The sequence below is a fragment of the Phyllostomus discolor genome, chromosome 12, assembly GCF_004126475.2.
Source record: "Phyllostomus discolor isolate MPI-MPIP mPhyDis1 chromosome 12, mPhyDis1.pri.v3, whole genome shotgun sequence".
Classification (NCBI taxonomy): Eukaryota; Metazoa; Chordata; class Mammalia; order Chiroptera; family Phyllostomidae; genus Phyllostomus; species Phyllostomus discolor.
In genome coordinates this window covers 70,725,112-70,746,240 of record NC_040914.2, presented here as the reverse complement: position 1 = coordinate 70,746,240, position 21,129 = coordinate 70,725,112, and the positions used below count along the sequence as shown (strand labels likewise).

General features: G+C 48.7%; 1 protein-coding gene across 2 annotated transcripts in view; it reads right to left on the bottom strand.

Moving 5' to 3' along the window:
• Positions 1-4,179: 4,179 nt before the first annotated feature.
• Positions 4,180-21,129, bottom strand: part of BCO1 (beta-carotene oxygenase 1) — a 31,054-nt gene continuing 14,104 nt past the window's right edge. For both annotated transcript variants that reach the window (XM_036012258.1, XM_028502105.2), the window contains 6 exons: positions 20,632-20,852; positions 17,841-18,098; positions 10,782-10,887; positions 7,789-7,883; positions 6,622-6,733; positions 4,180-4,830 (listed from right to left, as the gene is read on the bottom strand). In XM_036012258.1, the coding sequence (XP_035868151.1) occupies positions 4,601-4,830; positions 6,622-6,733; positions 7,789-7,883; positions 10,782-10,887; positions 17,841-18,098; positions 20,632-20,852 (1,022 nt within the window). In that variant the 3' untranslated portion in view covers positions 4,180-4,600. The remainder of the gene's footprint in view (positions 4,831-6,621; positions 6,734-7,788; positions 7,884-10,781; positions 10,888-17,840; positions 18,099-20,631; positions 20,853-21,129) is intronic.

Below are 21,129 nucleotides of genomic sequence, written 5' to 3'. Positions count from 1 at the left end.
GGTTCCTTTTGGGAAATGATGAAAATATTCTAACATTAGACAGTGGTAATATTTACACAATTTTGAATATACTAAACCCATTGAATTGTATACATTAAATGAGTGGATTTTGTAGTATGTGAATTAGATCTCCAAAAAGGTATTATTTTTAAAAATGACTGTCCTTGAAGAAGCCATTGGAGACTTCTCTTTAGTTAATGCCAGTTCCATGTTACCTGGGTATAGATAAACTGGGGGATCTGGTTGAAACTTGTCTTTTCTAGGGCCCACCTTTCACCCCACAGTTCAGGTTTTCCAAGCTTACCATGTTGCCCCCTGATTTCAGGTCCAGACACTGCCCCTTTTGCTCTCCGGATCACCCATTTCACCTAGTTACCTGCTGCTAGCTTTCACATACCAGCCACCCTGGCTCCCAGAACAGCATTTTCTTACCCCCGTTCTGTTGAACTGTTTGCTTCCTTGGTGCTGTGTCCTGTACTGTGCTACTCAGTCCCTGAGGACAGTCGAGATACTGGTTTTGCTCACCATCTCATGCCAACATAGTCTTAGTTATCACTGAAAGAAAGAAGGAAGGAAAGAAGGAAAGTAGGAAGCAAGGAAGGAAGGAAAGAAGGAAGGAAGGAAATACATGTCTGAAAAAGAACACGTATGGAGTGGAAAGATACAGGGGCAAGAGAGAATACGGAAATGGAAGAAGGGGAGATTTGGGCTAAAGTTATATTACCATGAACCCATTTTTTCTGTTTCCTGACAAATACGGGTTTCTCAGCCCTATAGCCACGTTGACCATTTGAGCCTCTCAGATTCTAGAATGGCTTCTCTGTTTCCTCTGAATCAAACCAAATCCTTGGCCTTTCAGAACACCCCAAACCTTGTTTTTCTATGTTTGGCTCAGAAATCCTAAGGGGGAAGTTAGCCAAGGAAACTAACAAACACCTGAACACAAGGCGGGGCAAAGGGGCGAGCTCTGGAAGCCCATGCACGGAGCTACTGGGCTGGCATTATCTGCAACAGTCAGAAACCGCAAACAACCTCAGTGTGCAACAGTAGAGTAGTGCACACCCTGCCGTGCCCAAAGATGAAGTAATGTGCACCCATTGGAAAATACAGCAACCTGAGAACATGTGGGTATCATATGTTAAGTGAAAAAAAGCAGGTTATAAACTGGGGGGGGGGGTAGGTTATAAAGTGATTGCTAACATGTAAACTGTGCACAGAAAAAAATAAAAACCGGGGAAAAAATCTCACACCAGAATGGCATCTTCCTTATTTCTTTTTAAAAATGTATCCAGGTGTTCTACAATGAACATATGTGACTTTTATAACCGGGGGGATACCCCAATTCTCTCACTCTTTCCACTGCTTTTTCTTGGGGAATTCACTCTCCACCTGCTTTGTTCCATTAACCCACTTTCACCTCCGAATCCTCATCCCGAGTAGCACTCCAAGCCCACAAGGACCAGCACCTTCCCAGGTGCTCCCTCCAGCCACTCAGGCAGCTCCCGAAGGCGCACACTTCTGGGAAGCCTTTCCTAATCATAAGAGGAAGAAAAGGTTGGCTTGCCACAGTGCCTCCCCATCTCTCTTAGCTTGCCTTGTCTGAGAAAGTCTCCAGCTTCTTGGCTGGTGCTTGACCTCAAGAGACTGTTTCCTGATGCAGCCCAGCAGCTGCTGCCATTGGGCGCATGTGCATCTGCACCTGGCTGCTGAGTCTAAACTCCCAGAAGGAAGCTGGAGTTGAGGTCACAGAGCTCACCATTGTTGGATGACGAGGACGGTGGTGATGACTTTTCTGTGTGCACGTCCTGATTTGCCATGGGAAAGACTGCTCATTTAAAAACCACTCAAGCAGTGTTAAAACAACTTAGGAAGTGATCAAAAGTGTTTGTATTTAACCTGGACTGGCAACCTTCTTAATGGAGTCAGCCCGGCGCTCAGTAATATTGGTTGGGAGGAAATGAACATGAACCAATAATGCTGATGCAGCTCAAATGCACTTAGATTTTTTTGTGAGTTGATTTGTCCAGGTATATAGATGCAGCTTATTGCTGAATTGGAATCATCTCAGGGAGACCCTTGAAGGAAAAAGGTAGTGTGTCAGCAAACATTTGAAAGCTTACCGTGGACCTAACCCTTACATCTCAGAGCACTTGTGAAATGCTGTGGCTTTATCAAAGAGGTAAACAAACCTGGAGTGATCTTTCCTGCAGAACTTCCCGGTCACGTATTCCACCCACATGAAGCATCACAAGGCTCAAGGACAGGATGGACTGTCTTGTGGTGCCTCTAAGAATGGTGCATTCGTCTTAGCCCCTGTGGCATTTTGAGCTAACTACCCTGGCCTGTGTGTGAAACGAGATGGGATTAAGGACCAAGATAGATCAGGTGTCATGGCATGGACCTTCGGTGGTTTTGAAACGGAGAAAAAAAGATTTGGTATGCCGAGTGTGCTCATCGGCCTGGTATTTCACCTCTCATCTTAAACAAAGTAAACAAACCATGGACATATTTTTCTTCCCTGCAGAACTGCACCCTTTTCTTGTGATTGGGTTTGTGTACTGTTTGGCAATTGGAATTGAGTAGAATGAAGGTGGGGAAGCAGCTTTTCATTCCACCCTCTTCTCAAATATTTAAAGTAGAATAATGAGTGAATGACTGTCACATTTGTCACGACTCCTTTCCATTCCTGCCACCTCAGTGCAGACCTCAGTCACACTTTTCTCAGGCCACCATCGTTGACATGATGCATCGTTTTCTCCTGATGCATCCTGTCAAGACTGGAGGTGCTGAGACCTCTGAAGGAAAGTGAAAAAGAGTGGGTAGTCTTCACTCTGCCATCTGTAGAGTTTAGGTTTTTGCTTCATGGGCCCTATAAGCCAAGGGTGAAATGGAAATTCTGGGAGGGCAGAGAGGTTTCGAGGGGCCAACAGGGGAAGAGACAGACTAGAGGTCAGGGGTGGCAGGTGAGAGGAAGCTCCGGGGGCACCTTCTGTGCTGTCATTGGGTTCCACGTGGGCTGTCTTCCTCGTCCTCCTGTGATGTCCTCAGTACAATGTCCATTTCTTGTTGGTGTGCTATTGAGTTGAATCTGTTAGTTGAGGGGATTCATTCATTCAACAAATATTTACTGAGAACCTGAACCCGCCTGACAGTGCTCTAGATGCTGAGGATAAAGTAGCGAATAAAACATACCCCAAAATGATACAAAGTGGATCAATCTCCAGGGAATTCTGCTGTGTGAAGAAAAACCAATCCCCGAAGGTTAATACTGTGTGATTCCATTTATATAACATTTTGAAATGATAAATTTTAGCAATGGTGATTGGCCAAGGGTGAAGGATGGGAGGGGGTGGTAGGAGAGAGGTAGGTATGTGATAAAAAAAAAAAGCGACCCCAGACATCCTTGTGTTGATGACTGTAGAGGTGGATACAAGAACTTACACATGTGTTAAAATTGTATAGAACTACACACACACACGAGTACACATAAAACTGGGAAAATCTGAATAATGGATTCAGTATCTATGGATTGAATCAATGTCAATATCCTGGTTTTGATATTATACTAAAATGTTACCTTTGAGGCAAACGGTGAAGTTCACAGTGCCTACATTTGAGCAGAAGCGGAGTAGGGCTGCAGGGAAAAAGCCAAACCATCTGCCCCCTCCGGGGTATTCATGCACTGTCATCGGAGATTCCTTCTCGTCCTCTGCCAGGCACCAGGCACCCCCGAGACTGCAAAGCTGAGACTCGGATGTCCGTGGGGCTCCCAGTATTCACAGGGGGCCCTGCTAGGCTTGCCACTTGTTTCCTCCCTCCCCACCGCCACGCTCCCTCCCTCCTGCCCCAAATGCTTGACAGCCCATTCATCTCGGAGAACCTTCTTTCCTGTACAGACATGGGCGTGGCTCTGCTGCCCTGGTTCTCAGCATCAGGCCAGATCTCCTCGTGTGAGCCCGGGCCTGGGATTCAATCCTGCATTCTAGCTGCTCGGCCATGGCCAGTCGGGGCAGTGTCCAGACCCTTAACCCCCTCCTGTAAAAGGTGGATTCCCACCCCCACCTGTTGAACCTTTGCTTGTACAATGAGCCGTCTAGCTTGCTAAAACCATCTAGCTCTGTCGCCGTATTTTATTGCCTTAGAAGCACTTCAGAGGAAGGAAGCCATGTAAAAATAAAATAAGGTTGGAACAGACTTTCAAGTTTTTATTATTTTATATCACGTCATGCGTTGCATGGAATGACCACAAAGGGCTGGCCACATAATTCGCTAACAGGGCATGGCTGAGAAAGCCAGGGCTCCCAGGCGCACAGTCTAGTCCACCGGGAAGAACGGAGAGAGGGAAGAGAGCAAAGGGGAGGGAGGGAGGAGCAATGATGCATGTTCGTCTATCTCTCCTCTGCCGGTGGTTGCTCCTTCTAAGAACGATGAATATGTGACAACGTAAGTTCTGATTCACGATTGTGGTCTTTACAGGAAAAGGTCTTTCCCAGAAGTGCTAGAGCCGATTAACAATACTTGATCAACTTTCCAACAAGGGTTACGGGAGGGATCACACCTGTGTTCTGCGGGAGCCCGCCGGCGGGGCCGTCCAAGCCTGTCAGGTCTGGGAGGCCACGCAGGGCTCTGAGGCCCCGTCCTGGGCGTCCTGGGGAGGGGCCCGTTTGCTCAGGTCCAAGTCTGCGTCTGGGATGAATAACCCGTGGAGATCCAGGTGCATGTCTACATCTACATATGCGCGAGCCAGTTCCGTAAAACTTTTGGCATCCAGAACAAGCAGAAAAGGTGGCTTTTGGGGATCAGAGGAGATGATGGCTGATAAGATAATTCCTTTGGGGAAACAAAAGGAGACACTTTGTAAAAGTGCAGCCTTGAACTTCCTCCAGGTGGAAAGATACGTTTCTCAGCTGTGTCTCCCTGTGCTCGTTAGACCGTCAGTATCTAATCCAAACAGAAGGGAAGTGAATTTGATATTCTGAGGGAGCAGCAGAGAAAGGCCAGGGAACTGGAAATCAGCAGACCCGCTTCCAGCCCTGGCTGCGCCAGTCGCTTCACCTCTCCGAACCTCAGTCTCTTCTTTTGTAGAATGGGGGTAATGTTCTCTACCCTCTTAGGCTTGCTGAGAGGATCTCTTGCATGGTGAATTACAAAAGCACTTTGTAAATGACTGTGTGCACTGAAGAATGGCTATTTCCTTACAACTTAGAATCTCTGATGATAGAGGATCAGTTTTGATGATGCATTTAGGCTACTACACATCACTCGACTAAACTCACACTGGATGAGCATGATTCACCGCATGCACATGCAGCACACAGGCAGCCTCAGCTTTCCCTTCTGTGAAATGGAAACATTCTAAGCACTCACTCTCAAGGAATAGAGTTACATGAAATAATGCACATAAACTTCCAGCCAACATTCGTGCTTCTTCCCAAGGCCTCCTGGGTGTCAGAGTGGCTGAGTGTAATTGAAGTCAGATCAGCTTGGACTCACGCCCTACCTCTGTGGGCACAGGGCGTGTGACCTTGGGCAAGTTACTTCATTCTTTGAGCCTCTCCTTTGGTGAAACGAACACAGTGCTCCTCCCTGCCCATGGAGAGAATGCACGGGGCACGCTCAAGCAGCCCAGTGGGAGGCCAGCATCAGCAGGTGGGGGTCCCAACAACCCCCAGCTTCAGAAATGACCGTGACATGGGGTCCCCTGCCTGGCGCCAAGTCACGAATAATCAGTAGGTAGAAAACCACTCCCTTCTCACCTGAGGGAAGCAGCTGGCAGGCTTGGCAGGGCAGCCCCACCCATGGCTCTTGTTACCCTCCTTAGCACCCTCCTGGGTGTAGGCAGGGCATTTCTGGGTCAAAGGCAGAATCAAAGAAGGATAGGGACACTTGTCATGTGGAAACCCAGAAAAGCCAGGTGGGCCTCAAACACACATTTCTAGTTGCTCCGAAGAAAGGTACATGCTTAAATAATGAAGAACTCTGACTCAGCCATGAAAATGAACTTTAAAACCAAGACACCACACTCTGGGAAAGGGCAGTGTTGCTCAGGGGAAAGGAAGTGGGCTTCTGTGGAAGCGAAGGAAACAAGGAAGTAAACAATTTAATCCCCTTCGAGGGAGATCTGACCTTTGCTGCTAGGTGGTGACTTCTACCTGGGGCCAGTCAGATAACCTGTCCTCGCCAAGTGACTTAGATGGGAACTTTAAGCCACACAGTGGTCAGCTTGACCTCCAGAGGGGCTGAAGACTGAAGGTCAGCCACGACTACAAGCCCCGACACAGGCTCCGATGCGTAGGCTGAGGGGAGTTTCCAGGGTTGGCCACACTCCACGGATGCTAGTGTTGGGAGCAGGGAGTGTCCGTGACTTCCCCGGGCGCAGGGAGGTTGGGGGGTGGTGGGGACAACTGGAAGCTCCAGCAAGCTTGCAGATAATGTCAGGGGTATGTGTGGTCTTGGAGACTCCCTAGCCCTGTAGCTTTGGATTCATACAGACCTGGGTTTCAGAGCATAACTCCACCAGCTGTGGCTGTGGGCAGGGTCACTGCCCCCAGTGAGGTCTCTGTGTGAGAACGAGATTGCAAGCTGAGTGCAGTGGGTGGGCTCCCCTTCCCGGAGGCTTACCATCATCCTCGTCTTTGGCGCCTGGCGTGGGCACAAACAGGGGTTCCGCCGGCCAGTAGTGCTCCTCTTCCCATTTTAGGGACGACTTTGTGAGAATGTCATATTTGATCATCTGTACATGCAAAGAGGAGAAACATGGGGATGATGTGTTGGAAAGCAGGCTTATTTCCTGCGAGCAGGAAGGCACCGAGGCCCACAGAGAAAGCGGATTAAGCCCCTCAAGTGAAGACTCCGGAATGGCACGCCCTCTGGTGAGGACAGCAAAGGAATGAAAGCAGCCAGCTTCCCCCTTCAACTCAGAGCAAAGGTCCTCCTGCCACCTCAGAGCTTACACTACGCACTGAATTCTTTTCAAAACAGAAATTCTGGACTTATCTAGTATTTGGCCCTCCAGTGCAACTTGTTGATAGTTAAAACAGAAATTCTGGACTTATCTAGTATTTGGCCCTCCAGTGCAACTTGTTGATAGTTAAATAAATTAATATATTCAATGCAGACATTTAAAGTATAATACAATTCCTGTGTTGTTTTAAAAGTATAGATCACTCGACTTCTCTTAATCACCAAGAGTCCTGTTCCCCCTTAGGGTGTGGGAGTGTCTTGCGGTGTGTGAATGCGTGTAGGGAAAACTCAATTTTCTTACTTCGTACTTTCTGTACTGCACATTAAAAAAAAAAAGACTTTCTATTGTATTGTTAAAAATGAAGATATTAAGGGAAAGTAGTGTCTGTACAGCATTTAGCATAGTTCCTGGGGTAAGTGTTCCACAAATAGTAGTTTAAAAAACAAAATAAATCTTTCAAGTTTCAGCTGTGCCCTCCCTGCTGGAGAGAGTGAGGCCGGGACTGGAACCCCCTGGACACTTCCTTGTCCTCCCTGCCTGCCGCCTTGGTGCTCCGAAAACACGTGTGGAATAAGGGATTCAACCAAACTCTAGCCACGGCCACCCTCCCGAGCTTCAGCCCAGGAGGCGCAGCTCCTCTCCAGGCTCATCATTGTTTCGAATGTATTTTGTCCCAAACTGACCTACTCTCGAACCTACCTCCAGTCCCCCAGGGAACCTCCCTCTTGCCCTCCCTTTTTTAATCAAGGTCACCCAGTCGGAGAATCTGAGAAGTCAGCTTTGTAGACAGGACTGTTGTAGGCCACGCACCTAGGGATCAGTACCTTGTTTGGGATGGGACTCCTTTGAATTTCAGCAGCAAAGACATACCGGTATCGCTTCCCGTTGTGAGCATAATTGATCTGAGGCAGTTCTAAGCCTAGAGAGAATGATACAGCTGATGAAGCCTTCATCACCGAGGGCTGAGGGCATCCACCCTTTGTGCCTGGCCGGGTACCCTTTCTACAGACGCTGCTCCCAGGCCAGGACCCCTGAACCTGATTCAGGCCCTGGACTGGATCAGGGTAGTCATAGGGCAGAGGGGAGGAACCTCTGACAATTATCCTGGCTCTATTAGAAGGTTCAGGAGCAAGGTTTTAAGTATATAAAAATCTTTAATTATCCAAGATAGAAATCAAAAATAATTGCATGATTAAAATCAGAGGCTATTGCAATTTTTAAAAGCTCTTTTAAAAAAAGTCTCGTGTGCACACACGTGTGTGTGGGAGTGAAGAGAAACTTCTGACTCTATGGAAGGACTGTCAATGGGAAATAGTTAAAATAAGCCTGGTGAATTCATAGAATAACACTATGTTAAAATAATATTTACAAAGGATTTTAATAATGTGGGAAAATATCCTTATCATAAGGTTCACATAAAAGGATGACTATAGAATTATCTCCATTCTGTTAAAAATGAAGAGAAAAAGCTTAGAAGCATTGCTGGGATGATAACCTCTCTATATTTAATGGTTTATATTTTATATTGTACATCCTAAGTTTTTTATCGTATGAAATTTTCATTATACTCATTACTTTTGTAATCCAAAAAACCTTAACGTTTTGTCCATGTAAGTGCATATATATTTATATATTCCTGTTGTGTCAAATTAAATGTCTAAGTCTGAGTACCAGAATGAAGGTTCTCCCCATATGAACTAGGACCCGTGGAGGAGCTGGGTGCCAGGGACGATACAATGTCCGAGGAAGAGGACGTGGGGACGGGCACATCTGCCACATCAAGGTCTCCAGAGAAGGGCCCGAGGTGTGCACGGTTGTCGGGCTCAGCAAGGGGTGAAGGGGACTGGGTTACTGAGATGGGAAGGTATACCATCTCACAGGTGAGCAATCATGAACTTCCGAGAGCCAGGGCAGGATGAACAAGAGGAAGAGAGGCCACCCACATACTTCAATCAGAAAAAGATGCCCACGATTGGCCCTAACATAGGCCTGAGACTTCCTATGGTGCTCCTGGGCCCCTCAGACCTGGTCGGGGACCCCCTACCCCACACTGTAAATGGCCAACCATAGGCACTTGATTTATAAAGTCTGATTCATCCCAGCAAATTCTGCACGACTATTAAGCCATGTTCTTAAAGAATCTTCAGATGTGGGAAAATTCTCAGACCACATTCATTAGGTGGAAGGAGCCACTTCAGAATATTCTATGGGGTATGGGAAGATTCATCAAAGTATAAATGCAGAGGTTGAGGGGTTTTGCGTCAGAGAAACCTGGGTGCGGGTCCTGGCTTTGCTGACTGTCTTTAGCCAAGTCGCCCTATTATTCTCAGCTTTCCTGTCCTCAGTTCTAAAAGAAGAATATTACGTGCCAACCTAGAGTTAAGCTGCCTGTTAGAGCTGCCTGTTAGAGTTGTTCTAATAATAATGGCTCCCTTTGGCGGGATTCTCAGTACAGGCCAGGCCCTGAGCTCAGCCCCTCCTGGGGCAGCCCACCCTATGTGAATGACAACACGATGACGGTGCCGGGGTGAGAGGAGAGGATGCCTGAGCAGCTCCCAGCAGAGGGCCTGGCATGTGCCAAGCAACCCGTGCGCAATAGAAAAGACTGGATGGATAATTCCAAAGGTTGTCCTGGGTGGAGGGGCTATGAGGGATTTATCTCTTGCTATGCTTTCCAGTATTGCCCAAGATTGCTGCAATAAATAGGAATTTTCTTCTCAGAAACAAGAAGATTATAATGTTTTAAGCCTTCATCTGTCCATACTGCATGGCGTGGCGGGTCAGAGGACATGGAAGTTGATGCCTTAAGAATTAGAAACAAGATCTGTATTTGTACTTTTAAAACTCCAAGAATCTGGGTGCCGCACAGAACTGGTTATTGGATCCACGGGACGCTGTTTACAGAAATGGTCCTGGTGGGCAAATCTGAGGTCATCCTAGGAGAGTCCCCAGGATGGCACCCTTCCAGACGCCTGAACCTGGCATGGGGCAGCCAGCGTGGGGAGCAAGCTTTGAGTTTAGAGCCACACCCTGCCACTCTCTGAGTATTCTGGGCAAGCCGGTTCACTATGAATTGAAGTGTTGAACTCAGGTCTAGCTAAGCTGGACTTTTGTACATGTTGGTGACAACACTGAGCGCAAAAACATGGCCCTGTCCCACAGAGTTATTATATTCTAGGGCTGTGGTTCTCAGTCAGGGCGATGGTGCCCCTCCGGGACATTGGAAATGCATGGACATGTTTCTGGTTGTTCCAGTCCAGGGTGGGGGTGCTATTGGCATCTGGTAGGTTGAGGCTCAGGATGCTGCTCAACACCCTACAATGCCCAGGACGGCCCCACCGCAGAGAATGACCAGCCCCAGGCGTCAGTAGTGCCAGGCTGAGAAGCCCTGCTCTAGTAGGTGTGACTTCTAGTCAAGGGGGTTTCCATTGTGTGTGTAGCTCAAACTTTCTGAGGCCCGGTTACCTCCTCTGTGAAATGGGGCTGACAGCACCTGCTGTGCAGGAAATCATGGATGTGGAGAGGCGGAGACCCAAACACGTTGTGCCCACAGGTCGGCAGCGCAGCGTTTGCAGAGTGCAGCCGTGCCAGTCCCCGGGGCCAGTGACCATCCCAGTGCCTTCCTGGGAGGTGTCGGAAGATGTACCAGACGCAACTGTCTCCAAATGCTCTTCACTGGGGTGTCCCAGAGAGCCCTCCTTTTTGTCCCTTGTCCGTGCACAGCATCTCTGAATCGGAAGGAGGTGCTACGTGAAGGGGCCTGGGGGTCTTCATGAAGTCCCACCCTTCCCTAAGCACAGGGAGAGGATGTATTTACCTTCACAAAGCAACTCAGGCTGGCAGTAGACTTGGTCATCTTTCTCCTTCAGGGCTCTTGCTGTCGTAGATGCCAGTTTGACTAAATCTGAGCCTACTTCTGCATTCTGAAAGAATCAGTTTTGCAAAAAAATAAAATAAAAATAAAAAGTTGTTATCCAGAGAAAACATTTGCTTTACTGTATACATTTTTTTAAAAAATGCTTTTGCGTATGTCATCTTGCTGTGGCCTCGCATTACTCACAGGAAGCAACTGTTACGTTATTGGCATTATCGGTTAAAAACGAGGGTTGGTGATATGAAGGGGTTCCCCCGAGGTTGCGTAGCTGGTCAGTGGTAGGACGGGGGCCCCTTAAACCATGGCTCTTTTTTTCTTCTCTAGGCTAGCTTATCCCTCACAGGTGAAATTAATGTACTTTTTAAATACTGGATGATTCACCTGTGAAAGGCTGCATCCGTCATTAAAAGAGTGTTTATAAAAAGTTCATAATAACATGGGAAATGCTCATGATAGAATGCTGAGTGAAAAGGTGGCAGAGTACGTTGCATGTACAATCTGAGCTCAGCCAGCTGAAAAGCTTACACTGGAAAGAGCCTGGGAAAAATATACCAAACGGTAACAATATGGTGGGCAGTGGCATTATGGGGACTTTAATTTCTTTTTCTATTCTTATCTGTATTTTCAGTATTTTCTCCTATGAAAATGTATCACTGCTGAAAAGAAAATAAACATGCAATAAAAATTACTTGGGAGAAATATACCTATCAAGGATGTTCCCTGGCCTCAAGTTACAGCCAGACTCTGCTCTGGTCAGCACCTTACGGCCATCATTGTAACCCAGGAGAAGGATTTAACACAATTGGTTAAGTATTTATCGAGTATTTAGTACTTCCTGTTTCTCCACATACTAGTTACAGAGCCTTGAGTAAATTACTTTGCATCTCTGAAGTTCAATGTTTTCATCTGTATGATGAGGTACAGTATATGCATTGTATAAATGGTATATGTGTCTCTGAATTATTGTTCAGATTACATAAGACAATCCATGCAAATGATTTAAAGAAGGCATGGTTAGCAGAAAGTGCTAGATAAATGCTAGCTGCTGTCGATGATACCACTGTAGGATCACCACTATTACTCCTACTATCACGTTGCTGCCACATCGCTGGGGGTGAGTTGAAGGCAGGCACTGGAAGAGAATGCGAAACAAGACCACGAGTCCCTGACTTCACAGAGTTTGCGGAGGAGAATATTGTTATGGCTAACTTCTTATTCAAACTTTTCTCTACCTTCCAGATCTTCCAAAGTGGGCTTTTATAATGAAAACAAACCTATTTGAACAACAGCTGCTTTTGGCTGGGAAGGGGAGACAATTTTCTGCATCCTACCTATTGAACTGCAGGGGCCCCTCAATACTTTTCTAGTTCAATCCCTCAATTTGTAGAAGACAAAACTGAGGCCCAGAGAAGGAAAGTGGCTTGTCCAAGGTCACACAGAGAGAAGCAGAGACTGGGCCCAGACCTTCACATGGCAATTCTTCTACTCAGCAGCAAGAACACTGCAGGCAGACGACAAAGCAGGTGCAAAGGCCCAGAGGCTGGCCTGCTCCCATCCTGCAGGTCTCAACTCGAACATCCCCTCCCCTAACAACTTAGTACGCAGTGTCTGCGAGGTATCTGTGCCAAGCTGCAATTATTTCCTTTATGGAGCTGATTCCTTCTTTTATGCTGTCTTTCCCTATGAACGCAGCAACCAGATTTTATTCAGTGCGTGGCACACAGCTCCCAGGGAGTAATTGCTGAACAAGTGAGTAAATGTGTGACTCAGTAAGCTTTTCCTTGATCTGTCCAGGGGCAAAACATGTGCTTTGCAGAGTGGTTATAAGAATTAAATGAGATGAAGTGCATTAAAAAGTCACCTAGTGCCCAGCACACATGCGTTTCCTTATAAACAAAAGCTCCGGATGCCTCCACCTGCGCAGCACACAGACTGGTGGGAGGCCCCTCCTGGTGACTTGCTAGTCACATGACAGCAACAGGCCTCCTGCGCACGTCCTGGGCTGGATTCTTAGGGAGTCAGTGGATCTGCAGCCTGAAACTGGTCGGACTGGTTGAGGGATAAACTGAATTTTTCCACACACAACAGTAATGAACATGACTCTGCTGCTCTCAGCAGCCATCATACTCAGCTTTGGGAAGAGACTGCTTTCCAGCCAGAATTCAACAGCACTCTGTGGGCTTGCTTTGAAATCCCTAAACTCAAGGGGGAGAAGAAGTCATCTCAGTAATTCCCCGAAAGACTCACTGGCTTTGGAGTTCAGTAGCCCTGCGTGTGAAATCTGATTGACAGCTTTCTGCTGAGCCCACTTTCTTGTTTGTAAAATAGGGGGTAAATTCGTAACTTTTGGATGGGTAGTGAGTGTAAGTGAGCTTCCTTTGACGAGTGTTTGAGGATAATGGTTAGGATTAAGTTAATAATAGCTATGAAAACACCTGATCCAGGACCAGACCCATTATAATTAGTAACCTGAAGCCAGGCAGACATGCATTCAAATCCCAACTCAAATCCCACTGATAATTCTGCAATGTGGGTAGGCGACATTTTCTCTCATTTGTATCCAGGGGATAATAATTCACTCACAGGACTGTCATAGAGACTAGGTGAGAAGCATGCAAAACATGCTTTAACTATCCCTAAAATTGCAGGACCCAGGATGAGAGTGAGCCCCATCAACCCTAGGTCTAAACACATCAAATTGCCAAGTAAAAGACCATTCTCTCCCCCACCTAGGCACACAGACCTCCATAATGTGGAATGATGTTAATGCGGCAACCAGTAGCCACATGTGGCTATTTAAATTTAAATTTTAATTAAAATTAAGTAAAATTTAAAATTCAGTTTCTCAGCTGCAATGGCTACATTTCAACTGCACATGTGGCTAGCGGCTCCTGCATTGGAGGGACAGACAGATACTGTTCCTTCATCGCACCAGGTTCTATTGCATAGTGCTGATTTGGAGGGACAAGTGTGAATTTGGAAGTCTAGGACCCCTCATGTCCGAATCTGGACTAGGATAGCAGGGTGAGGGCCAGCCTCTCGGCCTGAGCTCTCTGTCCCTGCCCCTTTTCTTCCCACGGTACGGGTGGCCCAGCCAGCACACCCAAGCCAACAGCTAGCGCTGGCAGCCTTGTGGGCCCCGAGGAGGACAGAGGCAGGTGCTGCCACCAGGCCTGCGCTGTTTGGGCAGGAAATTCTGGGATCCCAGGTAGCCCGTTCATGGTTGGGGTGGGGGAGGGTGTCCCTCTGGGTGGGCCTGACCCTGTAGCCCTTTGAACTCCTCACCCTGGGGAGAAGGGACACGGCTGGGGTACGGCCAGATCAGGGCCTCCAAAGTGCCAGAGCAGGGGCCCCTCTAGCTGGGGTCTGAAGCAGAAAAGGCATTTTAACACAGGGCCTGGCATACAGACAGCTCTCATGATGGCTGCTCTTATAACATTGGGTCATTTTTGCATTGGAGAAAAGACAACAACCAAATCTACTGAGCTAGGAGTTGAAGCCACCGCTTCCAAGTCCAAGACACTTACGCTCCTCTCACCCCTTGCCCATGACGGCCCCTTATGTATGGATGGCTGTCAGGAGGGAAGTCCGTGCTTATGAACCCACCTGCAGGACAAGGGCAGGGTGCCGTCAGGAACTACCTGCACACACCCACACCCCTCCCAGCCCTGCTCTGCCTTCAACAACCCTCCTGCCACCCTACATGAACAGGCCGAGGGTGCCAAGAGGCCCCTCCTTCCTTTGACCCCAGTGAGCCTGGACACCAGAGAATCTGGGGCAGCTGGGAGGTCCCAGGCTTTTGAATAGACTCCCCCATTGCCCATTCTACACGGAAAACACTTTCCACTTGGGAAATGTTCCACATGCTAAAGACCCTGTGCCCTTTTGGAGACCTTGCCTCATGTTTTCCATTCATTCATTCATTCATTCATTCATCATTCCTTTATTTAAAATACTTCAGAACTTAATGAGAACCTGCGGAGCGCCAGACGCTGCAATGGGTGTGGGGATAAATGCTGACAAGACAGAGTCAGGCCCGCTCAGAGCTTCATTCCACAGGAAGCAGTGACGGAGCAAGCTCATTATACTTGAGACAAATGTCGGGTAGAGAGCTGCAGGTGCCATTAGAGTGCACGAATTCATCTGAGGGGAGTGAAGACCCTGATACGTTCAGGAGGACCAGGGATTTGCTTTCTGGCTGTAAATTAGAATCCACTGGGGGCCCTGAGACCATGCCCACACCTGGTCCCCACCCCTGGGGGTCCACCTTCACTGTCCTGGGCCGAGTCCCAGCAGGAGGCCCCAGGTAGGTCTGACCTGCAGCCAGGACTGGAGTGCAGGTCTGATGGGAAGAGAGTAGGGTTGCAGACAGAGAGATAGGGATGTGCAGATGCCCCAGACTGAAGGACATTTGACAAAGAGTGGCATCTCCCGTGGTTCTCCTCTAATAAGCCTTTGGATAGAATGAAATTAGAGCTGCTGATCTGGGCATATAGGCCATGTCCTCCTGCTTGACTTTCTGATTTCAGTATGCAGGCGGGGCAACTTGAAAGTGAAGCGAGAAGACATTTTTAAGGGACAATAAATAGCAATTAGAAAGCGTGGCCAGAGCTACCCTTCCCAGGGCTCACTCTTCTTTGCTAGTTTCAAAGCAACAGATGGTTCACACGGCGCCTTTTAAAAATATACATGCTAAACTTCTTAGCTTGGTTCCAAGGAAGCAAATCATTTTCAAGCGTGATAAAAGGTTATAAAATCCAATGGTGTGTGGGCAGCAGGAGGGAGTCTTTCCTCTCTGTGTATCATCCCTGGGCTGAGAGGGACGTGTGGGGGCTGGGCCTTGGGATTTTGCCGCCTGCGTGCCCTGTGACACCCCCACTGCTTCCTGGAGCCAGGGGAGGTCGTCTGAGGCCCTGCACGGAGGCCCTGCGCAGAGCAGAGCGAGGGCCACAGAGGGCGGTGGCTCAGGTGACGATTATGTGGGACAGGGGCCGTTCATTCAATAGCCCTGAATCACCTGGGGAGAAAGTTAATTCCTTTTATTCTTCCAAGCTTTCTGACAGGGTCAAGGGGCAAGTCTCAGCTAGGTGCCACTGTGTCTTTAACAGCTACTACATTTTAGAATTTTCTTATTAACAAAGAGATTAAGTCTTGGCAAGCAACAGTATCTGGCGAGACCTTAAGACCTTTGCTTTATTTCCATTTTTCTAATGCTCGTGCTTGCCTTTTATTTGCAGCAAGAAAAGCTGGCTTTCCGCTGGGTAGTGATAGGTTTCCTTTCAACAATGAGTTGATTTAAACAAAATGTGATTTTATAAGTGTTAAATAGAAGTGATGGGAAATGTGGTAAAAATCATGATGGAGATACACAGGTGAGTTCGGATGGGGAGATGCCGGAGAGATGGGGACAACAAACAGACCTGGGGGTTAAAGGCAGGCCCGCTCACTGGCCGGGAGGCGCCCGAACCCCAGCACTGAGGAGCCCAGCAGTGACGGTGGGAGAAGGCTCCCTGGGCACTGTGGGATGATGCCCTCCACTCCCCAGGCTAGCAGAGCCCTGAGAGCTCTTTCCAGGAGTTAGGGCGCTGGGGAGAACAGCACACTTATACCTCTTAAAGCTCCAAGGATGGGTGTAGAGACAGGCTGGTGCAGATAACAACCTTGGCTCTGCAGTTCTGGGCTGTGTGACCTTGGGCACATTCTCTAACCTCTCTGAGTCTCAGCTTCTTCATCTGTGAAATGAGTCTAATATAGGAACCTCTCCCACGAGTTGCTTGCATTGTTAAGTGAAGTAAGGAAAATAAAACGCTTAGCAAAGTACCTGGCACGTAGAGTGCATTTAGTAAATACGAGCCATCAAAATTGAATTGAATTAAATTTGGTTTCATTTAAATTAATTAAGACATGAAGTCAGTGAGTTCTGGAGCCAGAAGCCTCCGTGGCCTCCAAAACCAAGCCCAGAGCCTTGGCAGCATCACCCTAATTGAGGCTAACATCTGACCTAGTGGTCATTTTTAATGCAAGAACAGGACTATTCAACAACAGGGTGTTGGGTAAGCAAATGGGGCTGAATCTCTGCCACGGGCTGTCAGGCAAATATTGTAGCAAAATGGTGTTGTAGAAGAACATGTAACGTCTTGGAAAGATGTGTGGGTATACCAATAGGTGAAAAAAAAAGCAGTACACAAAAGAGTATGCACACATTCAGCTGCGAAAAGGAATGAAGTACTGATGTACGTTGCAGCACAGATGAACCTTGAACTCGTGATGCTGAGCGAAAGGAGCCAGGCACAAACGGCCGCACATGCGCGACCCGTTTGTATGAAATGCCCAGCGAAGGCAAATCCTCAGGGACAGAGCGGAGTGACGGTTGCCTAGGACTGGGGGTCGGGGGTGCGGGTTAAAAGGTGTGAGATTTCTTTTGAGGGTAATGATAATGCTTTAAAATTGATTGTGGAGATAGTTGTACAAGTTTGTGAATATACTAAAAGCCATTGAATTATACAGTTTAAATGAGTGAAAATGGGTGAATTACATGGCATGTGAATTCTATTTCAATAAAACAGTTAAAAATTATGCACAGTGTGATCTGGAAAAGCAAATCACATTTTATGTAATTTTAACCACTTTACTGAGATATATATCAATAGTACATGTAACATGCATATACTATATACACATATCAATTATGTGCATGTACATATATATCAGTGTGTCTATCTTGCTAGCTACTTATCTATGAAGAGGGAGAGACTTGGAGGGTAATACAAATATATTATGATGGGTTTATGGGGGATTTCCTTCCTTTTTACTTAATCTATATTTTCTAAAGTTTCTACTATGACGATCTACTACTTTTGGGGAATAATGAAAATGTTTTCTCTCTTTTTTTAAGAACAGCTCATTTTGGATTTCAGAGTCAACCAGATTAGGGCCACAGCCATTTTCTACCTGGGCTCACGTGTCCCCAGGAATAAAACAGGCCTTCCTTCGAGCCATTACCTTGTCCACGCAGAGGGGCACAGCGAACCTCTTGAGGGCGGATACACAGGTGACCACGGAATTCTCTTCAGAGTTGTTCTTTAAGTGGGCCAAGTAGAAACACTGGTAGAGGCTGCTGTCCTCGTAGGCAATGGCGTCGAACAGGAGACAGCCGTCCTCTTCGTAGGCATTGACGTGGTGGAAGACCACCATGGGGTCCGTGTAAAACTTGGTGGACACGGGCTTCCCGGTCCTTCGGTCGACGACGTGAATGTGAGTCTGAAAGAAGATGCGCATCCCGTGGTCCCTCTGCTGGCCCAGTGCTGCGGCATCAGGTACGGGACAAGACGCACCCCTGCCGCGCACTGGCTCATGGCCCTGCAGCGTCCCCTGCCCATTCCGACCCTCGGTGCCCGTCCTCCAGAGTGCCAGACGCACAGAAGGACTGAGCGGGGGGGCTGTCGGTTGTTGTGTGTCCGCGTGCATCTCTCTCTGATGGAGAGGAAGGAAGTTCGTGGGCCAGGGCTGCTGCGTCGCAAGAGCGCAGTGTTCGGGGGTGCACTGTTTCCCCTCTTTCACCTGATTATGATTGTGGGAGGGCAGCAACATGCCAGCTCCCTGGAAATGGCCAAGCTGGAGAGAGTTGGCCAAGTGCCAGAACTCTACGCGGCCCCAGGCTCCATCCAGCTCCCGGCCAGAGAGTGTGCACAGCCAGAGCCCCTAAACCCAAAGACCACACCTGCCCTTTTGGGTCCCCCTCTCCGACCTCCAGCACAGAGCCTGCTACAGGGACGCAGTCGTCACAGCAACACCCCTGCCCTGGAGGGCTGAGTGACCTGGTTCTACTTAAGGAGCCCACATGGGTATCAGCTCCTGAGGCTGCGGCACGCACTCTGGGTGTCATGAGGCGGTATCACTCTGGGTGGTAATTAGCCGTATCTGTAGCCCCAGTTGCCTAATCCAAAGGGAGGGAGTTGTTTCTATCTGTTGGCAGCTCTGGCCCAACCACCCTCCTCCCTGCTTGTTTGTTTCTTTCTCACCTTCCCCGGAATCAACCTGTGAATATTAAGCAGGGTGCAGAGGAGGAGAGCTCTGATAGCATGGCGGTGGGAGTCATTCTGGGAGGTGAGCACAGGGGTAATTATTTTAGGCCTTTCCTTCCCCCGGATTCCAATCCCTGGGTCGGCCACAGGGACTTGCAGAGAGTTCCCTCTGAAATGCATTTCCAAGCCCCATCCCGGGACTCTATGCCCTGCCCTCCAGACCCAGGAGCCTCAGACTGGAGGCCAGAGGGCCCGGGAGCGCCTGCCAGTGGGATGCTCCTCCGTGTGCATGGGGAATTTGGCTGTGGGGCAAACCCAACTTCCGCTGACTTCCCAGCTGCCGTCTTGCCCCCACTCATTCATTCCGAAAACATTTGTAGAAGGCCTACGACACATCAGACACTTTTTCAGGAACTAGAGAGACAAAATAAAGCCAAGCCTCTGCTTTCCTGGAGCTTATATTCCAGAGGGGGTGAGTCCAACAGCCAATGATCAGACATACAATATGTCCAGGGTGATGAGCACTACTGAGGAAAAGGAAGCTGGACAGGGATGGAGGAAGCCTGGGGAAGGGTCTGTAACAGATGGGTCCATCAGGGAAGGCCTCAGGGTCCGGGGGCTTGAGCTGAGACCTAGAGTCATTGAGGTAGGAAGCTGTGTGGGGCAGGACATTCCAGGGGACAGAACGTGCAAGGGCCCTGAGACAGGGATGTGTGGGGCTGGTTGGAGGAGGCACAGGGGGAGGTGGAGTGAGCAGGAAGCCAGTGGTTGAGATGAGGGCATGTGGGGATTTACAGGCTAAGGAGTGAGGCCTTTGGATCTTATTCCAAGGAAGATGGGAAACACCTGGAAGGTCTTAGCAGAGGAGGGGCCACACCTAACCTCTTTGTTCCCTCAAACACTTCCCTCTCCTCCCTGAGAAGAGAGGATGAGCCTTAATGAGGTGGCGGGACACAGATTTGTATGCACACATAAAGAAGTACATGGTGCATAGAAAGAGGAGTAGGAGAACGTCAAGTGGATAGTGGGAGCTCCCCCTGGAGGGGGCAGTGGATGAGGAGGAGGGAGGAGAGAGGACGGGACGTGGAAGGGGACTTGATATGTCACTTTCTATACTTGTGTATTTGAGACTTACTTGATGTATTTCACAAGTAACAGCAGCAAATATACATGCACACACACACATATGCACATGTGAAGACATAGATCCAGACATCGTATGTACCTGGACACATACGTACATACTCTATGCTCCCGGGTGCACCTACACTGAAGGCGTTTCTGTCCTACCAGCTGTCCTACCACTCTGTCATCATGTCTGAATAAACCCTGGCCCTGTCCCCGGCGTGACACAGTGGCCGCAGGGGTGCTGAAAGGCCTTGTCGATGGACAGTGGAGGCTGGGGGAGCCCAGATATTGTTAGGACTGAGGTGAGTGGGGGCTGCCTTGGTTGGTGAGGCTACCTTGTCCAAGGTCACACACCCTTTCGGGACAGTCTTCTCCACTGACTTACTGCTGGGGGGCATAAAGGCCCAGCACCCGTGCCCTAACTCAGGACCACTCTGAAGGGCCATCCCAACTTCAGAGCTCTCTGGAAGGTTGGCTGACACCTCTGGGGAGACCGTATGGTAGTTTACTTCCCCCTTCCTAAGAAACCTCCTCCAGGCTGACCTCCGTCTCAGCGTCCGCTGCCTGGGACACCTGGCTTTGGCTGTCTGCTGTTGTGGTTCCTCAGGCACAGCAGGTCGGAGGCCCCAGCCAGCGCTTACCTTCTCCTCCTTGTGGAAAGTTAGGCAGGAAGCCCAGTTCACTCCCCGGATGTACGCAGTTGCCAGCTTGAGAATATCCAACTTGAAGGGCTGCTCAAGAAAAACGATGTAGTTCTCGGTGATCCCGAAGCTGTGGTAGTAGCTCGGGCTGAGAAGGGAGCGGGAGTGGATGGAGCAGAGCACCTCCGTGTGCTTCAGGGGGCTCTTCTCCTTTGTCCTGTCTAGAGAAAAGCAAGCCTCAGGCACAGTGCAGGGCCTGGCCAACCCAGGCCGACTGTACCACCACCACCTGCAGCTGAGCCTCTCAAACTGACCTGGTCACTAAGAAGAACTTTTGAATAAGAGCTGACATGTAAAGCAGAGAAGGAGTTGTTGCCTAGCTGACTCGGGGCAGAGGCTCAGAGCCCTCCCTGCTCAGGCTCACCCTCCTGAGACCTGGTTCTGCAATCTGAGAACACTGAACCCCACAGTCAGGCCTCTGGGCCTGGGGTCCACAAC